General features: G+C 44.2%; 1 protein-coding gene and 1 non-coding gene across 2 annotated transcripts in view; both read left to right on the top strand.

Moving 5' to 3' along the window:
- The window catches only part of CX5H9orf85 (chromosome X5 C9orf85 homolog), a 75,220-nt gene extending 53,121 nt beyond the window's left edge, over nucleotides 1-22,099 (top strand). The window contains exons 3-4 of the mRNA XM_001505581.5: nucleotides 20,659-20,772; nucleotides 21,709-22,099. Coding sequence (XP_001505631.1) covers nucleotides 20,659-20,772; nucleotides 21,709-21,862 — 268 coding nt within the window. The 3' untranslated portion in view covers nucleotides 21,863-22,099. The remainder of the gene's footprint in view (nucleotides 1-20,658; nucleotides 20,773-21,708) is intronic.
- On the top strand, nucleotides 8,334-8,470 carry LOC114808601. Its single transcript, XR_003756447.1, has one exon. It is a non-coding gene; the product is annotated as a small nucleolar RNA SNORA7 (small nucleolar RNA).
- Nucleotides 22,100-22,563: the final 464 nt, after the last annotated feature.

The following is a 22,563-nucleotide window of genomic DNA, read 5'->3' on the forward strand; positions in this document are numbered from 1 at the left end:
AGTAAGCACTCAGTAAATATCATTGATTGATGGACTGATATGAAGGCGGGAGAGTGGTCATCCGAGGAGGGAACATTCTTCCAATTACAATATTGTCCGTGTTGTCATTGGTCCTCCTGCTTAAATTTGTTTTCATACTTTAAAATGAGAAAATCCTGCTTCCAACACCTCTAAAATATTTTAAATATTGCAAGAAAATGGACTTTAAAAAAACTGTCAGAAACAATGAGGCTCTAAGCTTTTTACAGAGGAACAAAAAGATTGATTGTTACTCAGCATTTCTAAAGGGTAGCTCTGTACAATCACTACACTCCAGATGAGGAAGAAATTCATTTTTAAACTCCTTGGACTTGCTTTGGGCCTTTAATCACTCTTTTTCACATCAGAGGTTTTTGGTCATAAATAAAGATGATGGGTGTTAAGCGCTTACTGTGTGCCAGGCACTGTACTAAGCGCAGGGGTGGATACAAGCAAATCAAGTTGGACGCAGTCCCTGTCCCATGTGGGGCTCACAGTCTGAATCCCCATTTTTCAGATGAGGTACCTGAGGCCCAGACAAAGTGACTTGCCCAAGGTCATACAGCAGACACGTGGTGGAGCCGGGATTAGGACCCATGACCTTCTGACTCCCGGGCCATTTGTTGTAATAAGTACTTTAGAATGCATTAGGCCACACTGCCTCTTCCTTGCCACCCGCACTAATAGCTGGGGATGTAGGGTCTTAATATCTCTAATTGCTTCCCCTTTATCACGTACTTACCTTCCGGCAGTCCATTTGGAATTACATGCTCATGAATTTATGCAAGCTTCTTGAAAGAGACCAGATGTACTACTAGCCTGTTATAGTCTGATATTCTAGCCATTTTTTTCTGTCAACTATGACCCTCTTCCTTTACTGTGATTTTAAATATTTGTTCTTCCATGTGGCAATTTTTCATTTTGAGCATGAGGGCAGACAGTGGGCAGGACTTCCAGAAGACTTAACCCAGAGAGACCTGATGGCACAACCAGAGACCAAGCAAAGAAAGACCCATTGGCAGAAACAGGGACTCATCCAAAACCAGGTAGTCCCAAAGACCTTAGCCAAACAGAGAGATCTAGAGAGAGATATGGGGGAGAGATAGAGATGCTGATTTTTTAATTGGGCTGAAGTAAAAAATATGCAGGAGGGAGAGGGAGAGAGAGAAAGAAAGAGAGAAGGAAAGAAAGAAAATAAACAGAGACACCATGGCATGGAGGGACAGCAGGGGTGAGCAACTCAGTATTTTGCAATGGCCCTCATTGTCTCTGCTCCTTCCTCCCTCGCAAGTTGCCACCCTTGCACTCAGAGATAGTAACATTTATTTCCATAAGTTTTTGATAAGCAACACAAATTCCATGGACATAAAGTCAAGATCTAACTTTTTTCAGAATCTCTTAAGTTTAAAAACAACTGTGTTTAGTTAAAAATAATTCAAATCCTAAAACCAAAACCTTCTGGTGCTTTTTCATTCTTATGATTGTTTTCTTCCAGAATTTCAACTTTTTAAAAAAGAAATCTTCATTTTAACTAGCAGAATGAAACAAGATTTTTATGGTCAAAGAATATAATATGATAGATTTGACATTTTATTATTAGAAACTGAAGGAGGTAGAAGAAAAAAGATAACTTAAAAATAGCACCCTCTAAACCTTATATGAAGGATAGAGCTTATGTATTTACTCTTCATTTTCCCATTTAGCGAAATAGAAGGGAAGGCCCATTACCATTACTTTGCAGTCTAAACCAGCTTGTGACTCCACCTTTTGCCTCGGTGGACTTGCAAAAATTTCGTTACTTAATCTCTTTCTGTCCTGAGAAGCGGTATGGCCTAATGGAAAGAGTACAGACCTGTGCCTCAGTTACCTCATCTGTAAAATGGGAATAAAATACCTGTTTTCCCTCCTTTTTGGACTGAGAGTCCCATGTAGGGCAGCGGATGTATCTGACTTGATTGTCTTCTATGAACCCCAGTGCTTAGTACACTGTTGGGCACATTATAAGCGCTTAGTCCATAAATAGTATTTATTGAGCGCTTACTGTGTGTGGAGCACTGTGCTAAGAGCATACAAATACCACTCTTAATATTATTATCTTTTTCCCCATGTGAAATGACAATAATAAAATCGTCTGCCTCTCTAGACTGCGTGCTCCTTGTGGGCAGTGAATGTGTCTACCAACTCTGTCGTATTGTATTCTTCCACACACTTAGGACAGTGCTGTGCACACAGCACGCGCTCAGTCAGCACCTTTGTTTGATCCCAGTGGTGGTTATTGAGCACCTGCTATGTGTAGAGCACTGTATTAGGTGCTTGGGAAAATATGAAAGAAATCTTGGGAGGAGGAGAAAATGAAAGTCCAGGAGTGTGAGTTCGTTTCCCCCTTCTCAGCCCCATTCCATATATGAGAATCTGAGGTGCCACCCAAGTGGAGAGGGGACAGGCCGGGCTACTTCTAATTCCTTTGGGCGGAGGGAAACCCCCAGGCATAGATCCTCCTGGGGAATTAGGCCCCGAGGCCCCGCTACATCAAGCCTCCTGGTTACTGTGGTCACTGCCACTAGGGGGAAGCTTAAGTTGCCCTGCAGCAGTTAACTGGGTTGCCAGAAGCTGGTTTGAGGTTGGGGGCCGGTGCCCCATCAGTTGAAGGGGGCCCCTCCCTGGACCATCGCTAGCCAGGGACCTACCCCAAGAGATTTTCCTCAGTCCTAGAGATGCTTCCCCCACCCTCCCCACTCAGCTCTGCGGTGACTCCAAAAGGGAGGGGTGGGAGACATGTACTGGGCTTGACACGATGGAAGGGTAGCTGTATAAAAGAGGGCCAAAGTGAGTGTGGGGAGGTGTTTGCACTGTGGCTTTAAAGCAGTCGATCGCCTTGCCCCTTCCTACCTCACCTCGCTACTCTCCTACTACAACCCAGCCCACACACTTTGCTCTTCTAATGCTAACCTGCCCACTGTACCTCGATCTCATCTATCTCATCACCGACCTTTCCTCCATGTCCTGCCTCTGGCCTGGAACAATCCAGCAGACAATGACTCTCCCCCACTTCAAAGCCCTGTTGAAGGCACATCTCCTCCAAAAGGCCTCCCCTGAGTAAGCCCTCCTCTCCTTTTCAACTCCCACTCCCTTCTGCATCGCCCTGACTTGCTCCCTATATTCATCCTCCCTCCCAGCCCCACAGCACGTATGTACATATCTGTAATTTTATTTATTTTCGGCAGTCTCCCCCTCTAGCCTGTAAGCTCGTTGTGGGCATGGAATGTATCTGCTATCTTGTTCTATTGCGCTCTCCCAAGTGCTTAGTACAGTGCTCTGCACATGGTAAGGGTTCCATAAATGTGATTGATTGACTGACTGACCGACTCACTGACATCCCTTATCAAGCATTGCTGTGTGAAGCATTTATCGGGGTGAGAAAAAAAGCTTGAGAACGCAAATGAGAAAAATAGACCCCTTTTAAAAAGATATTCATAAGCAGTCTCCCACTAGGAGAAAACCGATGGTTCTTTACCGTTCGGTAGCCCTAGTCAGGGTGATCTTAGAATCAAGGACCTTAGCATAACAAGTGGTGTCGTATTGTCTTGAAGGTCCTAAGAGCCAAACGTGTTTCTCATTTTGCTACATTTCTATTTTTAAAGCGGGAAAGGATTGAAAGAGAAAGACATGAAGCGTCGGGTAGGCAGCTTCCCGATTTCCCTGCCAGGTCAATTAGGAACCACGTCGCAATACCCAAATCCCCTAGGAAAGCAACCTTGTGTGCTTGTCTTCAAACCAGTGGCTTTCAGCCAGTGCTGAAATAGTGCGACAAAATTCACTGGGTTCCAGTCTTCTTTTGAGATTGATTGAAAGCGAAGCCAGAAATGTCTCCCCGTGAAAAAGTAGGTAGGTGTGGGCTTGTTTGGGTGGGTTTTTTGTTTCTTTCACCCTCCCCCACCCCCGCTGAATGGACCTTTGCTTTTTCCCATCTAGGCCCAGGCAGCGTGGGATTTGGTTTCCCCAAACTAATTTCCTTTAAATTGTGTTCTGGATAATTGAAATGATGAACAGTGTAAATTATGAGGCTTCGAGTGTCTGCTGTCTAAAGCCTCCCTTTTTGTGTGCCTTGAGTTTTAACTATTGGTCCAGGTTTTGCTACCATCTCTCCGTCGGCCAATCCTGTCCCGCCAGATCAGCATTCAGCCAAATGGTGTGACTAGAAGAAAAGCTCAGCAGGCCAAGCCCGGAATGGAGAGGTTTGGGGCTTTTAACTAATGCTTCTTTAGGAGTGAACGAGCATTGTTTGGACCGTGGCTGAAACATCCAGCCTCCCTCCCCTTGGAGGCTGAGCTGCTTCTCTGAGCAGCAAGGTAGTGGCGCATAATTGGCTTTGGGCCAGGCTTTGCAGTTCTCAGGATTGCCAAAAGCTGGATGCAGAGGAAGGAATTTGGCGGCTTACTGTGTTGGTTACAGATCCACTTCATTTTGGGGTCACAGATGATGCCTCCTGCTGGGGCTTATCTGCAGAATGATTTGTTTTGGTTGTGAGATAGCTTTGACCGGGGGGTTCGGGGGCTCTGTGTCCGAGCCTTAAGCCTTGACCCTCTCAACCACAGCCCTCTCCCTCCACCACCCATCCGATCAAGGGACATGAAAACTTAGTAGAAATATGAACCAACACCTGCTGTCCAACTTTACCTGTCAAAATCAACTCCAGCTCACCCCTGCTGAGGGGAAAGACCTGGGGATAGGGAAAAGAATTCAACCACCAAGAGAGGCTTGGTCACCAAGAAGGGCACGGTACCGAGCCCCTGGGCAAATCCCCTTCCCCTCCCCCATCCAGACCAGCGTACTCTGGCCAAGTCCTGGCGGTCAACCCGGCCCCACAGCCGGCCAGGGGTGACGGGCCCAACCACCACTCGTGCGACTCAAGAGGATGAAATCCTGACGAGGATCAGAGCACGGGCCTGGGAGCCAGAAGGCCCTGGGTCCTAGGCCCGGCTCCGCCACGTCTGCAGTATGACCTTGGGCGAGTCACTTCACTTCTCTGTATCTCAGTTGCTTCATCTGTAAAATGGGGATTAAGACCGTGAGCCCCATGCGGGACAGAGATTGTGTCCAACCTGATGAGCTTGTATCTATCCCAGCACTTAGTACAGTGCCTGGCACATAATAAGCGCTTATCAAATGCCACCATTATTATTATTATTATTATTGTTAGGAAAAAGCACGGGTCCAAAACAGTCCTCTCCTCCTCAGGAAACCAAATTGCACACTTCCCGTTCTCGTTCCTTGGCTCTCCCTGGGACCAGGCCCCCGGGGAGGCCCCCTGCTGCTGATCCAGCTGCTGGGGGCCCCCTGGCATCCAGGGACGCATCCCACGGCAAGAGGAGACCTATTCCCACTCCTTTGGGCAAACTACTGAGCATAACACTCCAGCCTTCTAGAGAGGCCCCAGCGAGTGGGCTACCGAAGCCATTTCCTGTTCTAGCTAGACAAGTGGGCTAATGTCTCAGTGGGTTAGCAGCTCCAGATGGGCAGGCAACCATCCCTCTCTTCCTTACCCTCCCAAGCGCACGCTCCCCAGAAGGATGCTCCCCAGAGCCAGCTGCCCTGGGTCAGGTCTGCTGCCAGAAGTTGGGTCAGCAACTCACTTTTTTCTGCCCCAGCGCTTAGTACAGTGCTCTGCGCACGTGCTGTAAACGCTCAGTGGGTACCACTACTACCCCTACTTCTGGGGACAGGAGGACGATGTGGGGTTATCCACAGGGAAAGTTAGGAGGGAAGATAAGTTCAGAAAACCCAGCTTGCACCAGGGAAGCTGTAAACCTAACCAAGAACTTGTATTGACAGCTGTATTCCAGAAGCAGCGTGGCTCAGTGGAAAGAGCACGGGGTTGGGAGTCAGAGGTCATGGGTTCGAATCCCGGTTCGGCCACTTGTCAGCTGTGTGACTGTGGGCAAGTCACTTAACTTCTCTGTGCCTCAGTTACCTCGTCTGCAAAATGGGGATTAACCATGACCCTCACGTGGGACAACCTGATTACCCTGTATCCACCCCAGTGCTTAGAACAGTGCTCTGCACATAGTAAGCGCTTAACATATACCAACATTATTATTTCCTCATATCATGGAGTTTAGGGGTTTGAAAGTAAAAGACTGAAATTCTGAGCTTGCAAGGCAAGACTACTAATATAAAAGAAGCAAAAATACCTTTTTTTTTTTTTGGTATTTGTTAAGCACTTTTTATGTGTCAAACACTGTTCTGAGTGCTGGGGTAGATACAAATTAATTAGGTTGTACACAAAGTCCCTGTCCTGCATGGGGCTCACAGTTTAAATAAGAGGGAGAACAGGAGAACTGAGGCACAGAACAGTTTAAGTGACTCGCTCAAGGTCAGACAACAAGCAATTGTCAGAACCGGGATCAGAACCCAGGTCCTCTGACTCCCAAGCCCGGGCTCTTTCCACTAGGCCTTGAGGCTTCTCCAGGCCATGCTACTCCTCCTTGAGCCGGAAAAGAAGCTAGACTGGATTTCACCCAAAATTCACTGGCTCTGACGTCAAGGGGAGGGGACAACTGGATAATAGTAGTGATTGTGGGATTTTGTTAAGTGCTTACTATGTGCACTGTGATAGATACAAGATTATCAGGTTATACAATCCCCATTTTACAGATGAGGAAACTGAGGTTCAGAGAAGTGAAGTGATTTACCCCAGGTCAGACAGCAGGCAAGTGGCTGAGCTGGGATTAGAATCCAAGGTCCCCTGACTCCCAGGCCAGTGCTTTTCCACTAGGCCACACTGCTGACAGCCAATGAGGCAATCATTGGTAATTATTGAGCATTTACTATATGCAGAGCTCTGTACCAAGCCCTTGGGGGAGTGTAGTACAACAGAATTGGCGGGCACGTTCCCTGCCCATAATGAGTTTTCAGGTTAGAGGGGGAGGTGGACATTAATATAAATAAATAATTTATAATATGCAATTTAAAGATAATTTAAGTGCTGGTACAAGGAGTTAGAGAATGAAGAGGAGGGTTGGGGTGCTGATAGAGGAACTAGATATTGGCTAGGCCCAACCAAGGGAGGGAGTAGGGAGACTGAAACCTAAGCGTGTGTACAGAAAGATAAATTGCAAGAGGCTTAGGGTCTTCCATCGTGGAGCAGTGGGTCAGTGTGAGACCTTCCTCCTTGAAGAGGGGCGATTCATCTCCAGCTCCACCCAAAGGGGAGTGATAATGAAAGCTAAACGCTGTCAGTTGTTACCTAGGCAGCTCACTTGCCAATGGTACCACATAGACAAAAAATAGAAAATTAAATTAAGGCAGACCTCCACATCTTCAGGAAGACCGTCAAACAGACTGTGGTGTCAGTGTGGTATAAGGTGCCAGGCCAATGCGAAGGTCTCTAGAAGTCTAGGCTGTAAGCTCGTTGTGGGCAGGAAATGTGTCTACTAATTCTGTTGTGCTCCTTCAAGAGCTTGGTACAGTGCTCTGCACAGAGTAAGCACTCAGTAAACTCTATCGATTGATTGATTGCTCTGCCCACAGTAAGCGCTCGAAAAATATGATTGATTGATGGAACTATAGGGTCGTTCAGTCTTTTCCATGACCGGCACTCTTCTCTCCCCCACTCACCAGGTGCCACATCCGACTCCACGTGCAGGCCTATCTGTGTCACTCACGAGTGTACACAACATCAAACAGCCAGGAAGGCTTACAAACAAAGCCTTAGAATAAAGCTCCCTTGAAGTCAGCATTGAAGCTATGGTCAGCTCAACACTCTACTGGGCGGGACCTTGCGGAGAAGGGACGGCAGTAGGGCAGCCAGATAGCTGCTGTCTGGGTAGCTCTCTGGGAAACCAAAAGGGGGGAGGACAGAGAAAACATTTTAAGGGTACAGTAAAACAAAACCCTTGACAATTCTTCATAGCTGAATTGCAGCTGATAAACCAACATATGGCACACTGCAATCAAGAGAGAAACAGCTCCTTCTTCAACAGAAGCTCAGTAAGAATCGTGAAATGAGGCAGAGGTGAAAACAGGACAAAGTGCTGCAAACCAACACAGTAGCATGACATCGTGCATGGGTAATTTGGTCAAGACTGTAGGTCCTATGTTGGCCATTTTAACCACAAGGGCTCACAGGTGAATTTCACCGTCAGTAGCATCTCCGAGCATAAAGAATCCCTGCCATCCCCACGCATGCATGCACACACAGATGAATAAATTAGTGAGAAGATATTCATACTGAGTGATTTGAGGGGGAAAAAAATCCTGATAGAGTATCACCTTTTTTATATTCCTACATTTTTTAATCAGGTACATTTTCATGTCACCTCTCCGGGTCGCACCTGGAGAGGTTCCAGTACTCTACCAGTCTCTACTATGGGAGGGAGAGTCAAGCAGAGGCGTATCCATTCCATCCTAGCTTGGGCAGTGGCTAGTGAGTGGAAGGCCATCGGCTACAAGTCAAAACTCACCAGTGCTGGGCAGCAGCGGCATGGGAGAGAATCGATGGGGTAGACTCAGGTTGACTGTGCGGAAGGAGGCAGTGGTAAACCACTTCCATGTTTTTACCAAGAAAACTCTCTGGATACACTACCAGAATGATTCCAGATGGAGGTGGGGCGTCCCGGGAGAGATGGGTCCATGGCGTCGTTATGGGTCGGACACGACTCGACAGCATAAGACAACAACATTTTCATGTGGGTGGGAAGCCCAAACTGAAGAGGGGGAAAAAAACCATTTCAGCTCTTTCAGATTCCTGAACAGGTCCATCTGTGTGACTCAAGAACTCAGTTGTTATTCTTGTGGATTTGGAGATTCTGATGCCTCTGTTTGATGATAATCCCGAGCAATAATTCCTAATTCATTTCATAATTCTTTACGGAGTTAACAGCCTTAATGCTCTTAACATTCAGGCCTGTTTTCTTTACTGACAAAAGTTGGGAGTGGTGCTTTATTAAACAAAACACCTTGATTCACTTTAAAGTTTAGTCGAGCTCACAGGTTGGATTTTTACCACTGTCCCTCATGAAGAAATACTTAAAACATATAGCCACAAGTAAAACTGTACACAACTAAATCTTCATTGGCATGGTCATGCTTTTTTCCCTGTCAGTTTTCTAAAACTTTAATTCCATTTGGCCATTCTGTAGGCAGTCAGCCTTTTAATAGGGCAGTGTAAATAGGTGGATACTCAAATGACACAAGTTTTCCATCCACTGAAACCAAAGGGCATCCCCAAGCTTTTCTGAGTGGTTTCCAACAACAGGAGAAAAACACAATGGAAAGAGAAAAAACCAAATTGTGCCTTTTTTCATGCTAATGTGAACATGAAATTAAATTTTCCCAGAAAGGCGCCATAGGTAGTCAGCATGTGTCCAAATAAGAGCGCAGAATTTATGGTTGCCCGGGCAACCGGTACCCCCACCTCAGGAACTGGCTGTGAGTCTGCTGGCCGAGAGCTTTCAGGCCAGGTTGGGGCTGGAACCTTTTAGGACAAGAGCTAATTAGTAAAGAGAAGTAAAGTGATGGGGAGAAATGGCCTCTGATCTGAATGATGAATTGTGGGGAATCGGCTCATTTCAAAACCATCCCCTCGCTTGGAAGAGAACTGCAAAACGATGGACAGTTAAGAATTCTAGACCCCCTTCACCACAGTTGTCGCGTGGTCTCAAAGGCAAATCGATCAGTCCATCAGTCAGTGGGATTGACTGAGCACTTACTATGTGCAGAGGACTGTACTAAGCGCTTGAGAGAGTACAATACAACAGAATCAGCAGACATGTTCTTTGCCCGTAACGAGCTTACCTCTAGAGTGTAAAGCGGTTCCCAGAGCTCATGCCTACGTGCTATCCAGATAGCTCAGACTCCCAAACTGCACTTTAGGCCAAAGCTATGGTGAGTCAAACGGAAATATTGGGAAAATTCAGTCCAGCACATATTTTCACCCCTCACCTATCCAGATACCTTGCTCGAGATTTAAGGTTCAGCTTGATTGCTTCTTTGCCTTTCCTCTTTCCTGTTGGTGTAAGCTTTATAGCCAATTTCATGGATCACCTTACTGCTGTTGCCTCTAATGTATTATTACAGTATAGCCTGCATACTATAGCTGTGGCTCTAGGTGTGACTGTTTTTGGACTCTGAGCTGTGAGGAGTCCAAAACCCTGCTCTCCTACCACTGTGCTCTATTGCTTTTTGGTTTTGATTTTGTGTGTTTATCCTTGTCCTCTTTTGCATTGTTTTTGCATTTTGACAAAAGTTTCATCTTTCCTCATCTCTTGCTAGTCCCAGTCCCCTCCCTTTTATTATTATTACTGTTGTATTCATTAAGCACTTACTCTGTATCAAGCACTGTTCTAAGCGCTGGAGTCTCTCCAAGTTGTCGTTGTTGGTGTTGTTAATGGTATTTGTTAAGCGCTTACTCTGTGTCAAGCACTGTACTAAGCACTGGGGTAGGTACAAGTTAATCAGCTTGGACACAGTGTCTGTCCCACATTGGGTTCACACTCTTAATCCCCATTTTTTTTTACAGATGAGGGAGCTGAGGCATAGAGAAGTGAAGCGACTTAACCAAGGTCCCACAACAGAGAAGTGCCAGAGCTGGGATTAGAACCCAGATCCTTTTGACTTCCAGGCCGGTGGTCTATCCACTAGGCCACACTGCTTCTCTAATTGAGAAGCAGCGTGGCTCACTGGAAAGAGCCCGGGCTTGGGAGCCAGAGGTCATGGGTTTGAATCCCGGCTCTGCCACTTGTCAGCTGTGTGACTGTGGGCGAGTCACTTCACTTCTCTGGGCCTCAGTTCCCTCATCTGTAAAATGGGGATGAAGACTGTGAGCCTCACGTGGGACAACCTGATGACCCTGTATCTACCCCAGCGCTTAGAACAGTGCTCTGCACATAGTAAGCGCTTAACAAATACCAACATTATTATTAATCAGGTCGGACACAATCCCTGTCCCACGTGGGGCTCTAGGTCTAAGCAGGAGGGGGAAACAGGTATCGAATCCTCATTTTACAGATGAGGAAACTGAGGCTCGGAGAAGTGAAACGACTTGACCAAAGTCACACAGCAGGCGAGAGGCGGAGCCGGGATCAGAACCTAGATGCTCTGATCCCAGGCCCAGGCTCTTTCCACTAGGCCAAGGCTGCTTCTCTTTATTCTTAGGACGTGAGCCTCTAGAGGGCCAGGATCTGTAGCTCTTTCTCCCACGTATTCTTCCCCAGTGCTTAGTCTAGTGCTTTGCACCCAAGAAGCACTGGATATATATTATTATTACTACCATAGCCCCAAATACTGTTTTCAGGATGGTTTAAGCTGCCTTTGGCACAAGGGAGTATTTACAAATGTAAAAAGAAGTAAATATTGATTCAGAGGAATAAACCCCAGTACCAACCTTATGTCTTTTTCAAGATCATTTTCATCTCTGTGCATTCTGGAGACTATCCCATGGTTATGAGGTAGTTTGCAAAGAAATGGGATTGTGGAAAGGTAGTTCATAAAGGGCTCTGCCGGATGGTTACCCTGTTTCCCTTTTTGAAATTGGGAAGAGCACATTTATTTAAGGATATAGTGAAATTTTAATGGCCGAGTGGTATGTGCTTTGTTTTTCCCCCTTTTGTGCAGAAAAATCTGAGCAAACAGTAATAAATAGTAATACATAACAAAATTGATCATTGGAAGGGAAAAGTGAAGCACCCAAGCACCCTGCAAGGTTTACATTCAATATAAAACATGAGCAAAAAAAGAACTTGGTAGTCCTACCTCTGATGATCTGTATCAAAGGAAGGGGCCAAAGGGAAGCAAACAAACATAAGGATTGTCCCAGGAAAATTAGTTTAAGTCAGTCATTTAGCTACCTGAAAAAGTGTTTTCATTGAAATGGAATTCAGCCAAGTAATGATTGATTATTCAGGGCTCTTCCAATTTGTAAATTCACCCAGGCCCTTGTTCTTTCTTCTCTGCTGCCTGCCTTTTAACTCTTAGCACCTCCACCAGCCAGTGGACTGAGAGAGGACATGAATTGCAAAGCAGTAAATCATGCTACTGTTGAGCAGTTTTGCCAACAAAAAAATGTATTTGGGTAGGAAAATTAAAGTTTCTAGTTTACATAAAGTGTAACCTGATACGTTTTTCCATAGCTGTACGTACCCTGGGCTGTAGCTGGTATGTGCTCCGCCAAAAAATAGGTGTATCGTGAATGCCTGCACCCCGAAATACACCTACATTTTTGCAGAGCACATCATGGCTGTATCGTGGGCTACGCATGTATCATCCAAATTATTAGAGTTTATAATGTGGATTTCATTTGCTGCCAATTCATTACTTTAAAACTGTCTAGCAGAATGAGATCTGAGCAATACTAGATAATTCAGAGAATGATGTTATTCAATTCCTGACATGTCTTGCTCCATCTTATAATAGATTAGATCATTAAAGGTAGATCTGAAAATTGAATGTTAATAAGAAACCTGAAAGTATATTGAGTGTCCACATACCAGGAATGCTGAGTTTTGGTCATAAAATGTCCACTTGTGTCCTGGAGGTTATTTTTTCTATATTTGAATTGATTAAAATTTTTTCTCTCCCCCCCCAAGAGATTCTATGAAATATTTGGTTGTCAAGGCACAGCTTTCATATTTTAGGGATGATTGCAAAAATTCCCACCATTCTAATCAGAAGGGAAGTACAGATTTTCAGTTTGCTTCTAAGCACAAAAATTGGAGTAAAATTGTGACCTTTTTAACAAATACCTGAAAGGTGAGAGACATTTCCCCATAGAAGCATTTTCTAATTCCTCTGGAATGGGAGTAGAAGCAGCATGGGCTAGTGGATAGAGTATGTGCTTGGGGGTCAGAAGGACCTGGGTTCTAATGCCAACTCCACCATTTGTCTGCTGTGTAACTTTGGGCAAGTCACTTCACTTCCCTGTGCCTCAGTTCCCTCATCTGTAAAATGGGGAGTAAGACTGTAAGTCCCATATGGGACAGGGACCGCGTTCAACCCCATTATCTTGCAATCTATCCCAGTGCTTAGAACAGTGCCTGGCACATAGAAAGTGCTTAACAAATACCACAATTAGTATTAGTATTAGTAGTAGTAAAGGCATTGCCTCAAATTTTGCCTGCTACTCATTTTAATTACAAGGTGCTGTTGCTTAGGTCTTCAGCTGAAAAAGATCTAGCTTTGCATGGCTTTGTTAATATTGCGTTTAGATTTGTTTTTCAGTCTTAAACTGATTGCGGTAGGCTCCTAAAACTTGTATGATCTTCTAAACTGTCATGGATTGTCGTAAAATAAAAAGCAGTGGCCAGTTTTCCTTTGTATTGCTCTCATCGGGCTAACAGGTATATTTTCCTGTAACCAACAAGGAAATTATCTGTTGGTGCTTTTCAACCTTCAACTTCGCCAAACCTGCTCTTAGCTAAAAATGCAAACTTTGATCACTTTGCCCCGGGAAAAAAGAAAGTCAGCTTGTTAATGAGCTGCATTCATTGTGGGATGCAATGTTAGTTGGGTCCTGGGATTCCACTGCCTTAATTGAGATGCGTGCTGCAAAGTTATTCTCAATAGGCTAAAAGATGATGAAGTGTATTTCTGATTCAAATTGGATTATTAGTAGGGGAGTAGAAGAGCTGCTTCTCTTCTGCAATAGAGAAAGAAATGTTATTTTTATTATTATCATCATGATTATAAAGAATTGTGATATTTGTTAAATGCTTTTTAAACACCTATCCATACTTTATATTAATATCTGTCTCCCCCTCTAGACTGTAAGCCTGTTGTGGGCAGGGAAAGTACCTACCAATTCTGTTATATTGTACTCTCCCAAGTGCTTAGTACGTTGCTCTGCCCACAGTAAGTGCTCAGTAAATACCATTGATTATTGATTGATACTGCGTGCCAAGCACAGTACTAAGCACTGGGGTATCTACCAAACGATCAGGTCGGGCACAGTCCCTGTCCCTCATCAGGCTCAAAGTCTGAGTAGGAGGGAGAACAGGTCCTGAATCCCCATTTTACAGATGAAGAAACTCAGGCACAGAGAAGTGAAGTTACTTGCCCAAGGTCACACAGCAGGTAAGTGGCAGAACCAGGGTTAGCCCCCAGGCCCTCTGACTTCCAGGCCCATGCTCTTTCCACTGGGCTACGTTGTAAAGAATCTTGATTTTGTTACCTAACTTTTGTTAAGCTCCTTGTGAGCAGGAATCCTATCAACTCGATCAATCAGGGGTGTTTATTGAGCACTTACTATGTGTAGAGCACTGTATTAAGCACTGGGGAGAGTACAGTACTATTGAATTGGCAGACATGGTCCCCATCCCTAACGAACTCGTTCATACTCTCTCAAGCACTTAGTACAGTGCTCTGCACACAGTAAGCTCTCAGTAAATACCATTGCTTGACTGATTTCATTTCTAACTTGGGGTCATAGGAAAAAGGGGAGGTTAGTCTCTTCTCCGTATCCAGTAGATAGCCGAGAGAAGAAGTAGGTACTGTGAAATTCAGAGTACAGAATGCCAGAAAGCTGTGCATAGACAGACGTAGCTCCCGCCTCTAAGAAGGCCAACAAACAGTATTGGGAAGAACGGGTATGTTCTTTGAACCTTAAGGTACTTGTGACCTGCCCTCCTTGAGATACACAAAGAGTGACAGGACTAGGAACCAGATACTTTATCAGCTGTTTATTGACTTAGACTTCAGTTGGTCTCGGGCAATAGAAAGCGTATTATATTCATTCATTCACTCAGTCGTAATTATTGAGCACTTACTGTGTGCAGAGAACTGTACTAAGCGCTTGGGAAGTACAGTTCAGCAACAGAGACAATCCCTGCCCACAATGGGCTCACAGTCTAGAAGATGGGAGACAGACATCAAAATAAGTAAACAGGCCTCAGCAGCATCATTATAAATAAACAGAATTTTAAATATATACACATCATTACAAAAAATGAATAGAATTATAATTGTAAACATGTACATAATTATAAATTATAATTTATAGATTATAATTATAAAGATCCCTTTTTCCCTTGATCTCCTAAGCTGTTTCTCTTTATCTGAAATGATGGGAATTAGTAAAACGTGAATTGGTAAGGATTTCTAATATGCAATATTCTGTCCATTTTACTTCTTATAAAAGAGAATCAGTGAGGAACGGGAAGAATATTAAATCTTACTAGTCTGTGAGCCCCATGTGGGACAGGGAATGTGTCTGCCCAGACTAACTTGTATCTACCCCGTGCTTAGAACAGTGTTAGACACATAGTAAGCGCTTAACAGGTACCACAATTATTATTAATACATGAAATGGATTGTAATGAATCACGAGATGATGGTAATAGCAAAGTAGGATTTTAATCAATACATTTTTCTAGACTTTTTTAATGGAATTTATTAGATGCTTACTATGTGCCATACACTGTACCAAGCACTGAGTAGATACAAGATATTCAGGGCAGACACGGTCCCTGTCCCCAGGCAGCCTTACAGTCTCTGTAGGAGGGAAAACAGGTTTTGAATCCCCATTTTACAGATGAGGAAACTGAGGCACAGTTTCTAAATGATTTGCCCAAGGTCACAAAGCAGGCAAGGGCAGAGCCAGGATTAGAACCCTAGTCCTTGACTCCAAGCCCGGGCTCTGTCCACTAAGCAACACTGCCTCCCTACTAGATTTGGTTTGCTTTTCTGACTCATTCGTAGCTTTGTGTCATTGGCTATTTCTGTTCAGACATTGCATTACGGGAATTTTTGATGCACTACAGTGAGCATGACTCAAGGGGGCTTTCCTTTGAGGTAGGTCAGACCATCTACAGGTGCCTTCATGCTACAGAGAAGCAGCATGGCCTAGTGGAAAGAGCCCAGGCCTGGGAGTCAGAGGCCCTGGGTTTTCATCCCGGCTCCACCACTTGTCCGCTGTGTGACCTTGGGCAATTCGCTTCACTTCTCCATGCCTCAGTTCCTTCACCTATAAAGTGGTGATGAAATCCTACTCCCTCCTGCTTAGACTGTGAGCCCCAGGTGAAACGGGGACTGTGCCCAACCTGATTAACTTGGAGTGACCCCAGCACGTAAAACAGTGCTTGATACAGAGTAAGGGCTTAATGAATGCAGCAGTAATAGTAATAATAATAATAATAACAGTGCTTGGCACATAGTAAGCACTAAAAAATACTATTATTATTATAATTATTATTAAAAGGGGGAGATGGGACTGGCAAGAAATGAGGAAAGTGAAGCTTTAGTCAAAAATGCAGAAATGAAATGAAAGAGAAGGACAAGGAGAAACACACAAAATTAAAACCAAATGAGCAGTAGAGTACTGTGGCTAGAGATTAGGGTTTCAGACACCTTACTAGACAACTTGGCCTGCACCCTTAAGTCCCTGGGTCACTCGGTGGGTTTGGATAGGCCTGAGAAACCCCATAGGAGTGAAAGATGGCAAAATCAAGGACCTTGCTTTCACCCCAGTTAGGGCAATGGCAATGTGGTGAGCAATCTGTCAGTCGTACTTACTGAGCGCTTCCTTTGTGCAGAGGACTAAGCGTTTGGGAGAGGGCAAACCAGTAGAGTTAGCAGACACATTCCCTGCCCATGGCGAGCTTACAGTCTAGAGTGGAAGACAGCAGTCCCTTAGATTTATCTTTGAGGGGTCACACTCCGGTCTGGGGAACCAGCCCCTCAGCTTTGTAACCTCTGGGGCCACTGACCCTCTCTCCCACCGGCTGTGGGGAAGTGGGAAATCCTGGCTTCTCCCCAGAACAGTGGGAGAAGCACCATTAGCTCTGTAGAAAAATCCTTTTCAGTGGACCCATTTAGGCCCATGCTAATAGCCACAACAGCAGTACTGAAGTCCCAGGGTGAAATTTGCTTGCTTGCGTTCGGGAGAGTACAGTATAACAGAGTTGGTAGACACGTTCCCTGCCCCCAACGAGCTTATGGTCTACTCCATCTTCTCCTCCTCCCCAGCTCTATCTGGCTCTGCCTGGGCTTTTTCATCCAGTTTCCTCCTCAATGACTTCCCCCAACAGAAAGCCCTTTCTGTGGAGAAAGGCTGCAATAGAAGGGAAGTGTTGGAGGATTTCCCCGCGTGGAAGGAAGTCCTCACAGAGAAGAATTCCAGGCTGCTGGGATGAGCCTGGGTTCTCCCCCTTTCACGCTGTAAGCTTGATGTGGGCAAGGAAGGTTTCTGCCAACTCTGTTGTATGGTCCTCTTCCAAGCGCTTAGTACAGGGATCCGCACACAGTAAGCCCTCAACAAATACCATGGATTGATTGATTACTACCCCCACCCCGCCGGCAGGGAACTATGGAAGTCCCCTTCGCAACAGCAGTTAACACTCCTCGGACTTCACCAACCACCACAGGAAGAACAGAGATGGAGTCTAATAAGTTAAAGGAAGTATATTTGATCTGGTTCATTTTCCTGAGATCGATGCTTAGGTTGACCTGTGGGGTGACCTGGAGAAACTATTTTAGGTAACTTCCTACATTGCTTGTCTTGTCTTATGCTGTCGAGTCATCTCCAACCCATAGCGACTCCATGGACACCTCTTTCCCAGAATGTGCCACCTCCATCTTGGAATCGCTCTGGTAGTGTATCCATAGAGTTTTCTTGGTTAAAAATACGGAAGTGGTCAACCATTGCCCTCTTCCACGCAGTCAACCTGAGTCTCCACCCTCGACTCTCTCCCATGCCGCTGATGCCCAGCACAGGTGAATTTTAACTCGTAGCAGATTGCCTTCCACTCTCTAGCCACTGCCCAAGCTAGGAACAGAATGGTTAGGCCTCTGCTTGACTCTTCCTCCTGCAGCCGAGACTGGTAGAGTGCTGGAAACCTTCCAGGTGCGATGCAGAGAGGGGACTACACTGCTATTTGTTTTTTTTTAAAAAACAAGAATAATAATAATAATAATGTTGGTATTTGTTAAGTGCTTACTATGTGCCGAGCACTGTTCTAAGCGCTTGGGTAGATATAGGGTAATCAGGTTGTCCCACGTGAGGCTCACAGTTAATCCCCATTTTACAGATGAGGTCACTGAGGCACAGAGAAGTTAAATGACTTGCCCACAGTCACACAGCTGACAAATGGCCAAACCGGGATTCGAACTCATGACCTTTGACTCCCAAGCCCGTGCTCTTTCCACTGAGCCACGCAACCACTTTCAACTAATATTTATCAAGGACTGTGGGTGATTTGATGGTAAACAATCCCTGAATCATTCTAATTCAGTGATTTTTAGCTATTTCAACTCATTGATTACAAGCAAGCAAGTGAATAGATGCTTTAGTCGGTATGCATTTAGACTTTAAAAATGTCGGTAACTTCTGGTGGCAGGGTTGGGTGGAGGGGCTTCAAGCATGTATAGTTTCCAGCCTGTGTAGTTGTTTGTCTAAAGCTTAAGATTATTCTTTACTTACTGATCTTTGTTCTTATTTTTGTATTTTTTATAGTAGAAACAATAGGTCTGTGTTGGAAGGGCATCACTGTCATCGTTGATGGTAGCCGAGATGTGCATAGCACCAGAAATAACATGCTGCCCTGTGATCCTTAGTCAGACAAAACTTGAAATCATTGAAATCATTGGCTACAGAGTATGGGCCAATGCTGGCCAGTTAACTCTTTCTGGACACATTTTCCTCAGAAAGAGAAAACACAATACGGTTATCACGTTGTCAGATCTACCAAAATCACTTTTAAAAATGATTTGAAAAGGAGTTGTTCAGAGTTGTATTCAAGCCACCTTTTTAAAAACGTAACCATGTTCAGGCCATCAACACTGTCGTTCAGTAGCCAAGTTGGCATCAATCTCTCAATCACTGGAGTTTCCAGAGCACTTACTTGGGGCAGAGCAACTGTACCAAGCACTTGGGAGAGAAACAACGTGGCCTGATGGAAAGAGCACGGGCCTGGGAGTCAGAGGACCTGGGCTCTAATTTGGGCTCTTCCACATGCCTGCTGTGCGACCATGGGCAAGTCACTTAACTTCTGTGCCTCAGTTCCCTCATCTGTAAAATGGGGATTAAATCCTACTCCCTCTTGCTTAGACTGTGAGCCCCATGTGGGACAGGTACCATGTCCGACCTGATAAGCTCATATCTACCCCAGTATTTAGAAAAGTGTGGGCAGGGAATGTGTGCTCTCCCAAGAGCTTAGTACAGTGCTCCACACATGGTAAGTGCTCAATAAATATGATTGAATGAACAGTGCTTGGCACAGAGAAAGTGCTTAACAAATACCAGAGGAAAACAAAACAAAACAAACACAGTTTTCAATTAATTACCTGTCAGGCTGCAGAATGGGTTTTAACAGTCTAAAGAATAAATCAGGAATCAGGAATCTCTTGACTGGAGTTTCTCGCACTGGGAAAAGCATTCTTGAAAACAAACTTTAACTGATATTAAATGTCTCAATCGTAAGTTATTCAACTACTAATTTTTCATCTGAAACTGAAAATTATCTCACAAACCACATTTTTCTTTTTAAATGACAAATTCGTACATACAGGACAGATAGTACGAATGAAGTCCTGCAAATAGCCATGCACCAAAATGCAGATGATGCTTTATGGCGGATTGGTTTGAAAGGAAAAAAATAGGTACAATTTTGAAATTACAAACTCTGTAAGTGCACTGCAAGCTCCTTTTCAGAGGTGCTTCTAGAAAATATATGCATACCTAGCTGGTGTGCTCTGGTTTCTGATTCTTTGATGCCAGAGAAATTAGATAAGCTACTCAGCTTATCAAGAAGAGCTATCCATATTTTTAAAACAAGTAATCTACTGAAATGATTTCAAAGACGTCCATGTATCATCTGATTTTTAAAAATCATCTTCACGCATATTGCACATCTGATGTCAAGCCACTCTCCAATATTAAATGCACTGAATCCCCACAAAACACCCAGAAAGTGATTTGGTCATTATTTTACATTGGAGAAAATTGCAACCCAGCAAAGATTAGCAGAGATCCCCCTAGATCAGTAGCACAACTGGAATGAACTGGGAAGCAGCATGGCCTAGTGGATAAAGCATGGGCCTGGGAGCCAGAAGACCTGGGTTCTAATCCCAGCTCTGCCACTTGCCTGCTGTGTGACCTTGGGCAAGCCACTTCACTTTTCTGGCCTCAGTTTCCTCAGCTGCAAAATGGGAATTCAATACCTGTTCTCCCTCCTACTTAGGCTGTGAGTCCCATGTGGGGCAGGGACTGTGTCCAACCTGGGTAACTTATTTGTATCCCAGCACTTAGATCAGGGCTTGACACATAGTAACGGCTTAAGAGGTACCATAAAAAAAAAAAAATGAAGCTCAGGAATTCTGGCTCTAGTGTCTTCAGCTGCACTCTCTTCTTGGGACCTAATTTTCAGAAGCTGAAATTGGATACGAAAATTGGGGCAGTCTTAAGTTTGTGGATGGAGTTTTTTTCTTCATAATCACTATTGATAAAAAAAAGTCTGTCAACTAAAATCAGTTACAGGTAGCAGGGAGGAACACAGTTTAAAGAGATGGCAATAAATGCCAGGGTTTGAGTCGATCACTAGTCGATCGATTTCCTCTTCATGTTAGTGCTTAGAAGAAATCCTGGTATGTCATTTAGGGAATTTTTTTTTCCAAATGTAATTTCCAAATTCATATTTTGTTTTCTCCCTCTAGTGTTAAATGTCTGCAGAAGACAGTGAAAGATTCTTATCACATCATTTGTAGACCCTGTGCCCATGAACTGGATCTCTGTGCTAAATGTGGAAAGAAAGAAGAGATTGTCATTTCGTAAGTAGCTGCGTGAAGTTGATGTTCCACTCTTTCAGTAACCGATGCACATGAAATTCCTTTCACTAAACATTCCGATAACTACTGGCGTCTTCTATTTCGGAGCATTTACACAATGTGCTACTGCAGACTTGAACACCAGGTTCACCCAAAAGAGCTTGTATATTTTCATTGGACCCTCTCACATTCTCCATTGTCACAGCAGTGATGCTTCTGACAGCAAAGATGCCAAAGAGCCATTCCAAAGCTGGGACTTTATTTTCCCGAAATGTATTTGCTTGCCCGTGGTCTGATTTCATTTTAAATGCAGTCTGATTTCTTTTGGGAGGTGAGCGCTGATTAGTGGATACGGAAAGTAATTCTGAACTGATTGCCTGGCAGAGAAGCAAATAATACTTAATTGCCCACAAGGACCTTTAATCATAGTTCTTTGGAAAATAGCATGTTTAAAGGCGATTAAACATTGAGGATCATGAAATAGCCAGAAATGATTTTCTATTCAAATATGTACTGTTAAAAAGTCAGGGTTCAGAGTTAACACTCATAAAAAAAAGAAACCAAGCAGAGACTGCTACAATTATGAAACAGTCTAACGGTGGGAGTTTGGGGGTTGTTTTTTAATAATTACTTTTATACCAGTCATTTCTCTTTACTGAACATCAAGTATTGATTTTCTGGGGGTTGGCAAAGGGCCAGCTGCAGTGTGACTAACTCTCAATTGTATCTCCTTTAGGGGCTACTTTCCTTATACTAATTTCATTGAATTTGTGTTTTTGGGAAAGAGCAATGTTTGGTAGAAAAGACTCTTCTGCCCCATCTCCTCTCTCCTTCATGTAGATTAATGATTAATGATTAATTCTTAAAAACCTGACAAATAAGAGGCTTCTTCTCCCCCCTCCTCTCCCCCGCCCTTTTCTCCCCGCTGACCTTCTCTAGGATCAGTAAAGGATCAGAGAAGACTGAAAATGGGCCGGATTCTAGCTGCAGAAGAAGGAGCGGAAGAGTCGAAACAGACGAAGATGAGGACGAATTACATTGTGAGATTGATTTAAATGATGCCCCAGAGGACGATGAAGTTGAATTGAGATGACCATTTTTAAAAGGAATGTGGAAGAACAAAAACATGACACACTTTTGACATTAGGGCATCTTGGTCAAGACTCAGGAGACCAGAAAAACTCCAACAAAGTTGCTTAAATTGCAACTGCCAAAGTAGAAATGTACTTCTGTTGCGTGACTTGCATGGTCAGCGGAAGAGTCATGTCTCGCTTGTGTGATTGCCAATCACGGAATGATTTTCAGAAATAAACATCAGAAAGTGTTGAGACTGATGTTCTAGAAACAGTTCTTAAAAGGATAATAATGGAAAGGGGGAGTGCACAGCAAGTGAATTCACTGAATGAGGCCCAGGAAATGATGGCCAAGAGCAGGGTGTGCTGCCCTTAGTGAAATGAGTTAGCGGTCTCAAGTGGAAAGCAGGTAGTTATCCACCATCCAGAAATCACTCTCTTCACACTTGACCTAAAATGACAGTGTTTCTTTAAACGATAGTAAATAGGCCAGAGTTTATCAGAGCGTCAGAGTTGCTTGTATTTATCGTTCATGAGTCACTTAATTTCAGAAAATCGGTCGAGGCAAACTTTCAGGCTTTGATTGGAGGAAATTATCCCAATCCTGGTGTATTCTAATGGCCCACTAAAATTCCCCTTCAAAATTAAGCCTCTGGGTGCATTTAATGTGGTCTTTTTTTATTTTAAAAGTTTTCAGAGGGTGCAGAAAACATAAGATGAC

Source organism: Ornithorhynchus anatinus, chromosome X5, assembly GCF_004115215.2.
Source record: "Ornithorhynchus anatinus isolate Pmale09 chromosome X5, mOrnAna1.pri.v4, whole genome shotgun sequence".
NCBI lineage: Eukaryota > Metazoa > Chordata > Mammalia > Monotremata > Ornithorhynchidae > Ornithorhynchus > Ornithorhynchus anatinus.